The sequence below is a fragment of the Dipodomys ordii genome, unplaced genomic scaffold (genome assembly GCF_000151885.1).
Source record: "Dipodomys ordii isolate 6190 unplaced genomic scaffold, Dord_2.0 Scaffold49, whole genome shotgun sequence".
NCBI lineage: Eukaryota > Metazoa > Chordata > Mammalia > Rodentia > Heteromyidae > Dipodomys > Dipodomys ordii.
In genome coordinates, this window is record NW_012267265.1 from 11,276,287 (window position 1) to 11,284,817 (window position 8,531).

The 8,531-nt window shown below is 46.9% G+C and overlaps 1 protein-coding gene across 1 annotated transcript; it reads left to right on the top strand.

Annotated features, from left to right (window-relative positions):
* Nucleotides 1–373: 373 nt before the first annotated feature.
* Nucleotides 374–8,155, top strand: LOC105988485. The gene is made up of 3 exons (XM_013020110.1): nt 374–498; nt 1,649–1,720; nt 5,785–8,155. The coding sequence occupies exons 1-3, from the start codon at nt 374–376 to the stop codon at nt 8,153–8,155; spliced, it is 2,568 nt and encodes an 855-aa protein (XP_012875564.1).
* Nucleotides 8,156–8,531: the final 376 nt, after the last annotated feature.

Consider the following 8,531-nt stretch of genomic DNA (forward strand, 5'->3'; position numbering starts at 1 on the left):
AAAGGGTACATCTTGCTTGGAGGAAAGCAAAGGGGAGAAAAGCAAAGGCCAGTCTCTGTGATTAATTCAGTTAAGATTTCCTTTAAGGTCCTGTTAATTCTTTCTACCTGCCCTCAATCTGAGGTCTATAAATACAATGTAATTCTAATTTATTCCTATGGCCTTAGCTAATAATTAACCTTGTCTGTGAAATCTGGGCCATTGTTGGATCACTGCTAAGGGTAAGCTAAATGGAGGAATTATTTCATGGAGTAATTTTTAAGCTGTTACCTGAGTGTTTTTGGTTTTTGTTGGGTGTGCCTCAGCCCAGCCTGAAAAAGTGTCCACTAGTACCAACAGATACCGATACCCATACCTTCCAGGCTTTACCTCCATGAAGTTCACTTCCCCAAATTCACCAGGTGAGGTTCCTCATATAAGCATCCTCTCCACATGTTCCATCTTTCCAGCATTTACCTGTTGGCAACTTACACATCAGGATACCACATCAGAGACTAGGTCTTTTTTTTGGGGTCCAGTCGTGGGGCCTGAACTCTGGGCCTGAGCGCTGTCCTTCAGCTCTTCAGCTCAAGGCTAGTGCTCTACCTCTTGAGCCACAGTGCCACATCTGGCTTTTTTCTTTTTGCTTATGTGGTACTGAGGAATCGAATCCAGGGCCTCATGCATGCAAGGCAAGCGCTGTACCACTGAGCCCGAGACTAGGTCTTTTAAGTGGGGAATGAAGAAATGTTTTTGCAATAACTGATTCAGGTGAGTTTCCCCTAAATGAGTGAGTGTTCTCATGTGTCAGTGTAACCAAGGTCTGCCCCAGGGCCCGAGGGATGAATATCCATGCATCTCCAGCTTTCTCTATCCAGAGGGGAGTGTCTCAGTAGGGAAGCTCCTTTCTAATTCTAAATCTTTTGAATAATGAGGTCTTTCCAGTAGCTCTGGTAGGGGTGTAATAACTTGTTGCTCTAGAGTCCCCACTGGTTTTAGGGTGACCTCCTGAGCTGCCTAATCAGCTCAGTTGTTTCCTTGAGCCTCAAGGGTCTCTTCTTTTTGATGACCCTTACAATGAATAATGGCCACCTTTTGGGGAAGCCAAATGGTGTTCAGGAGAGCCAATATCTAAGTCCTCTTTCCTTGTGTAGGGCCCCATGAACATGGGCTGTAGTAAAAGCATAATGGCTGTCAGTATAAATAGTAATAGTTTTTCCTTTTGTCTACCTCAAGGCTTGAGAGAGTGATTAGTTCAGTCCTCTGAGCTGAGATCTCATGATTTAGGGCTTGTGCCCAAATTACTTTATCTGCTGACATCACAGCTGCCCCTGCATACTGAACTCCATCCTTGACAAAACTACTTCTGTTTATGTAAAGTACCTCATCAGGAGTGGCCTTGGGAATGTCAGTCGGGTCTCTGCCGATGTTCTGCAGAGTCATGGATGGGCCCACTGGGATTGTCCTCAGGGAGAAGAGTAGCTGGGTTGAGGGCATTTATCTTTATGAAGGTGATTCTTGGCTGATCCAGTAACTGGGCCTGGTATTGCATAACTCAGGCGTTTGTTAGCCACCTTGCAGGCATGGCTCTTAATAAAGCTTCCACTGAGTGTAGCACAGTTACCTTCAAGACTTGTCCCAGAGTTACTTTATCAGCCTCTTTTAGCAGGGTAGCTGTTACTGTTATTGCTCTCAAACAAGATGGCCAGCTGGTTGCCACCGAGTCCAATCATTTGGAGAGGTAGGCTACTGGCCTTTTCCAAGACCCCAAGGTCTGGATCAGAACCCCTTGGCAATACCTCTGGTTTCTGCCAAAAAGAGCTGGAAGGCTTACAGAGATCCAGCAAGGCCAAGGCTAGGGCTGAAGTTAAAGCCTGTTTTAACATCTTCTGGGGGAAGCAACATGTATTCTTCATCAAGCGGACAAGTTTCCAGCAGACTAGCTGGAGGATCTTCCTCTAATGATAATTTCACATCTTCCTCTTGAAAAGAAATTTTGGCTTTTAGTTTTTTCAATAAGTCTCAACCCAGGAGTGGATAAGGATAGTCTGAAATGATGAGAAAAGATTAGTTATTAGTTATTCTAGCCAGGGACCATGGATAGGATTCACTTTTTCCAGTGGCCCCTTGGACATTTAGTCTTTGTTTAGTTATTGGTCCTTCTGGATTTTTCAATATTAAATAAGCAGCTCCAGTATCTATGAGGAAATTTGTCTTCTTGCCCCCTATTTGCAATGTTACTATGGTCTCTGTGGGGCTGAGAACAGAGCCCCAGCCCCATCATTCTGCATCCTATCCCAGGTTTAGAATCTGAGCCTCCTTTCTTCTCCTCTTTGGACATGGGGCATGGGGCATGCTGCCAGAGGGGTGGGGCATGCTGCCGAAAGGGGGCGGGGTGTGCTGCTGGAGGGGGTGGGGCCTGAGCGCCATATGGCAAGCTGTCAAGAAGTGATTGGACAGTGGGCAGCTCGGGGGAGGGGCATGAATGACAGTTGGAAACCATTAGGCAGGTGAAACCATTAGTTCTGTTGGAGTGGGGGAGAGGCGCAGCCTATATGTAGGCTGCATGTTCTGAGTCCCGGGGGAGTGGGGAGAGATGGCAGGAGGGGAAAGCCCGCTGGAGAGCAGGGCAGGCCTGTGGAGGCCTCCTCAAGAGGACATTTGGAGCTTCATCGAGGAGCCATTTGGGGCCTCCTCTGGAGGGACCCAGACCTTCTTCTAGAGAGGCCTGTGGAAAAGGCACCTTCTGGAGCAGAGCAGGGCAGGCCTGTGGAGAGTGGAGAGGCCTGCAGAGAAGGAGGAAGGGAAGAAAAGGAAAAGCCTTCCCCTTTGGAGGTTTGGAGCTTTGGAGTTATGGAGGTCTGAGGTTTAGAGGTTTGCAGACCAACTGATAGGTGGTTTGCAGACCAACTAATAAAGGTCAGGGCTGTCTATTGGAGGCTTAGAGGTTTGGTAGTCAAGGCTGTTCTTGGTTCTGGGTATCCAGCCCAGGACAAGGTAGTCATAGGCCCCTTTTCTGGTGTAAATAGTGTAAATAATTTTTTTTGTCACCTTTAACCGTGCCTCGATGGATTGTTTCGCTCTTTAGGATTATTAACTCTTTAACTGGTTCAGAGTCCAAGGAGCCAACTGTCAGATGATTCTGCAGCCAGATGCTAGTCATCAAGGATGGTTAAGACCAGGTGGACAGAACTCAAAAGTGGGGGAATAACAAGAAAACTGTTTCAAATGGCTCTAATCTCTAATTTCTAATCAATAAAATTGTTCTATTTTAGGTATGCACACAAGAGAAATGAAAGCATAACAGAAATGAAAGCACACAAAGACTGAAACATAAATGTTTTTAGTAGCTTTTATTTGAGTAGAATTAAATTAAAAAAAAAACAATCAATCAGAAAGTGAGGAAGGCCCATACTTCCTATGGTGGTTGCCCAGCCAAGGACAAGCCACTGAAGCTGAGGGCAGAATTGGCAGAAGTGACATTAAGTCCCCTCCCCTTTTGCTGGTGACAGAATTTGAACTCAGAACTTCAAACTTGCTCAGCTTGCTTGCTAGGCTGGCATTCTAGTACTAAAGCCACATCTCCAATTCTGCTCTTTGCTGGTCATTTTGAAAATGAACTGTTCGGCTCAGGTTGGATTCAAATTGTGATCCTCACATGTCAGGCCCCTAAACAGTCAAGATAATAGGTGTGAGCCACTGGTGCCTCTTCCATAATCCAATTTTTAAAAATGATTACTACTGCAAAATTGGTCTCTCTTCATTTCTGAGCAGTTATCACATTTTCATTACATGATTCTTATTATTAGTAGTATATTAAAATATCTGATAATATGAATTTCACTCATAAATTTTGATATAAAATTTGAATATTGAATCAATTTTTGTAGGGTAGTCAGCTTTTTATTTTTGTGGAATAATTCTTTATTCATGCTTTCAAGTATCATATCAGACATTATAAATATGTCAAAAAGCTTACATTTAGACATAGTACAAATTAAATTGGCATCATTAAAATATTTGGTTATGTAATGATCCCTGGTGGCTCACACCTGTAATCCTTAGCTACTTGGGAAGCTGAGAATGAAAAGATTTCAGTTCAAGGCTAGCCTGGGTGTCAAAGTTACAGAGATTCCTTTTTATCTCATTGCTGGGTGAAATGATATGTGCTTGTAATCCAATTCTATGTGGGAGGCTAAAATTGGGAGACTCTAAGTACATGGCTAGCACAGGCAGGAAAGTCTATGAAGTAAACTGTGTGTTGGCATGTGCTGGTGATCACAGCATTATAGAAAGCTTGAAAGTAGGCAACTGGAAGCTCAGACATACATCGGAGTGGGAATTGAGAACTAACCCTAAAAACAGGGTGAGAGACATAGCTCAGTGGTATCTTCCTAGCCTAGCAAAGGAAAAGCCCCCTGAATGGCTAGGATTACAGAAGAATGACTGGCCAATAGATACAATAAGAACCAGGCAACCCTAGAAATACTTATGCTTTTCTTTGTGTGGCATGACTGACATACCTACTCAAATATAGGCTGTCTCTACTAAAACTGGAAAAAAGAAATGACCAAGAAAGTTGGCTATGAAGAAAACATAAATGAAAACAACTCTATGATTCTATCTCATTCTACTCAGAACAAAATCATCAGAAATACTGATATTATCTCTATTTAAAAGAGGAGGAAATGAAAGCCATGAACAGGCAAAGCTGTGTTACAAGACAGAGGTAAGGAGGGTGAAGACTCTGAAGCATGTTAGTCTAGCTCCAGAGTTTGCAGCCATGCTTCCTGAAATGCATACCAATTTGCATATGGCTGCTATCAATGAGAAAGAACGGCAGTGTGTACTTTTTCTCTTCACTTCCTGAATGAAATAAAGTGAGCTGCTCTTCTGCCACAGAGTCTCTATAGAGACAGACAGAAACTATGAGTCCAAATGAGACTTTTCTTGCCTTAAATGATTTATGTAATATGTTGGCACAGCCATGAGAGAATCAAAGCAAACACTTTCCTTAGAAGAGGTTAAAAGAGCCTTTCCTACACTCCCTGGCTACCTTGGATTCATATGTACAAGTTTCATATCTTTCACTAAAAAGTTAACTTGAAGAACATGAAGAGTTTGTCAAATTCTAGTACTTAGACTATGATTAGGAGCAGAAGAAATATGTCTTCTTTGCACAGAAAACATATGTGCTTCCAATGGAATCTCCTTGACAGTTCTTCAAATGCACTGACCTTTGCCAAAAGGGTAATTGAATGGTTCAGACAACTTGATCAGGTGTGCCAAACATGCACTTAGGGTGCAGAACACAGCCTTAATTGATCCAGGCTGGGTCTAGAAGCATTTAAGGGATAGATGAGTTCGTGGCAAGACCCTCAGAGGACAACTCCCCAAAGATAGTCTTTTAATTTGTTCTGCCTTGTTGTTTTTTTATTTTTGTCCTGTCATCCTGCCTAAGACAACTTCTATTTAGCTGCAGTAACTGTCTTGTAAGGGGAGACAGGTATTTCCCCCAAATTCTGCCATTCCCAACAGCAACAGAAGTGTGGGGTACACCGTTCATCCCCAATCAGGGCCACTACATTTCCTGTTGCCCTGCCCATAGTAGCATAGAGACTGCTTGAATAGAGAGCCTTCCCCTGACTCATCCATCTCCCCATTCCAGGCCTTTGTTCACAGAATTCTCTGAGCCCCTGAGCTGAGATCCTAGGAGAGAGCGCAGGCTCGTGCCAGAGCTCGGATAGCTAGGGTTTTGTGGCTGTATTTGTGAGAGTGTTTGAGATAGAAACAATCTTTCCATAGAGCCAGACACTGCCTACTATCGCCAAGACTGAGGTTCAGGAAGAGCCAGTCCCTGGTTCCCCAGGGGTGGGCCAGGGCAATGTGGCCTGAAGGGCAGGGCAGGGGCACGTCCAGCACCACCAAGAGAGTGAGTGAGTCCAGTGCCCGCAGAGGTGAAGGCTGGGCCACCAGGCCTCCTCCTGCTGAGCCTCCCTCCACGCCTAAGGAGGTGACCTCGGGCCCGGCCTCCTCCAGCCTTGCCACCCACAGGAAGCGCGTCTCCATCTGCTCCCCAGCAGTGGACAGCAGGACCACCAGATCGCCATTTCCTGGTGGGTCCTCCCCAACCCAGGAGGAGGCCCGAGTGCGCAGGCCCTCCCCAGCCAGTGCCCAGAGCCCTGGGGCTGTGGAGGGTGGGGGCCTCCGACTGACCCTTCGTGGGGTCTCCTGTGCTGCCAGGGAGGCGAAACAGCCCAGGGCTCCCAGTTTGACGCACAGCGCAGATCGCACCTCCTCTGCCAAGCGGGAGGAGCGGGGAGGCCTGCGAACATCACCGTCCACTCGCAAGGACGAGGAGGTCAACCTGGGCCGCATCTCCTCCAACACCAAGACTGAGCCTTCCCGAACCATCTGCCTGCAGGCCGCCCCATCCTCCAGGCCCGCGTCCACCACCGAGGAGGGCCGGGGAGTGCATAGGGCCCCCTCAACCATGACCCAGACGGTGCAGCTCCCTGCGATCCCCCCAAAGGGAGAGGCCCTCTGCCGACCACCCACCGGGGGTACCTGCAGACTGGAGGAAGTCAACCAGACCGTCTCATTCCTAACCTGGGGTCCCCTCACTTGTCATGGGGGAGGGGACAGTGCCACCCCTAAACTCCTGGCTGCCAGGACCAATCTGGCAGCAAATGACCGGCAAGAACGCAGGGTCCCCAACAGGGCGTTTACCACACTGAACCCCCTGATTCTGGGGACTGGCGTTGTTGGCCAGGGCCCCAGGGCCAAGGCCGAAGCCCTGCAGGTCCAACTTCCCAGAATTGCCTGTAGCTTGGAGAGCTCCCGCGCCGTCCCTCTGGTGGGAAGCCCCGAGGCTGCAGACCATCCGGATGGGGAGAATTCCGAGAGGGAAGATGGCAAAGTGGACAGGGCCGCCGTGAAGACATCCACCAGCTCGCAAGTCAGCGTGAGCGCGCACACCGTCCACGGACGGCCCATGAGGCAAACCACTGCCCTGGCCAAACTGGCAGCAGACAAGGCAAAACAACGCAGGGAGGACTTGGTCAAGGCGGAGAAGGCCTGCGACATTACTATTATCGGGGTCAGCCGCACTGACATCAAGACAGAGACAGGGAAAGCGCACGATCTGCCCCAGCTTGAACTTGTTCAACACCTGCAACAACGCAGCGAGGACCTGGCCACAGCGCAGGACGTGCATGACCCGAGGGTTGGCCAGGTCCACCCCAATGACATCCTGGGAGCCACAGGGAAAGTGCAACATCTTCCCCAACTTGCTTTCCCTCGACGTCAGACCCCTGACACGTGCCATCCCTCGAGGGTAGTCATCTGCAATAAACTGCGCACGTCGACAGATGAACACTCCTGCGCTGGCAACAGCCTCAGCAACTCCCCACCCCCATCACCAGATTCGGCTATTGAATGTATATCATTGCAGCCAGAGAAGTTACTGAAACATGAGCCCGTTTTCAGGGCCACAGCGGTCATGGCGCTAAGGAAGTCAGGCCAGCTCAAGAGGAAAACCCAAATGCACAGTGTGGACAAAGACACGTTATTTGTAAGGGGCAAAAACAAACCCAAGGAGGGATGTATCAATGAAATAATTGAGGAAGAGAGCCAGGAGAATTGTGATGAGGAAGAGGAGAGAGAGCTAAAGGAGAAAGTATCAAGCCCCATCAACCCCCAACAAAGTGTGGACTATGAATATGAACACCAGCCACTGATAGCCAGGAAAGTTCAGTTACAGAAACCTAGGTTACCGCTACACGAGAAACTATCCAGCCAACTGCAGATCACACAGGCCAAGAGGAGTATAGAACTTGCCAAAACAGCCAGGGAATGGAAGGCTCACAGCCAGTTTATACGGCAAAAATCATTTTTGGAAAGACAAATCCCTAAACTGGATGTTGTTAAAACAGGAAACAGCAAAGCAAGGGAGCTTGCAATGCAGATTCAACCTAGTGAGGACAGAACCAATGAGGCCCACATTGACCTGTGCCTTAGCACCAAAATGGAAGATCAGCATTTACGTGACCAGCTTGATAAGCTGACAAAACAGTACGAAAAGTTGGAGATAACAAAAAGGGAATTTCTAAGGAGAAAAGAGTATTTACAAAAGAAGTGGAACTTACAGATTTTATTCTCAGAGATACCCCGTTAGTCTAACCACATTCGGAGGGCAAGACAAAGGATTCAAGCAGTCAGTGCATGCCAGAGATGCAAAGTCGTCTTTAAACAGTTCATGTAGAATGAACTCAAGGAGACACAAGGATTTGTAAATATATGAGGAAGCTTTCTGTTTGTAGATAATTTGTGGAACATTTCTGTTTTGTGAAGACTAATTTTCATGTTTTTCATCCCAATTTCTGGAATATTTAAGGTTAATTGTATTTCCTCTTAGAGGAGCAATGTTGAAGTGTGGCTTCTATTCCTACACTAGTTTGTCCATTGTAAAAAAGTGGAAAAATCTGGTAAACTGTTTTTGAATTTTTTTTCATTACTTAAGATGTTTGGAATACACATTTAATTTTCTTTCC

Bases quoted from the DNA above. Each gene is read 5' to 3' on its own strand.
- LOC105988485 (XM_013020110.1), top strand. From the start codon at position 374: ATGAAGTTCACTTCCCCAAATTCACCAGGTGAGGTTCCTCATATAAGC. The intron at 499-1,648 runs GTCTTTTTTTTG...CTCTTTTAGCAG, and splicing joins GATACCACATCAGAGACTAG to GGTAGCTGTTACTGTTATTG. The intron at 1,721-5,784 runs GTAGGCTACTGG...ATCTTTCCATAG, and splicing joins GAGTCCAATCATTTGGAGAG to AGCCAGACACTGCCTACTAT.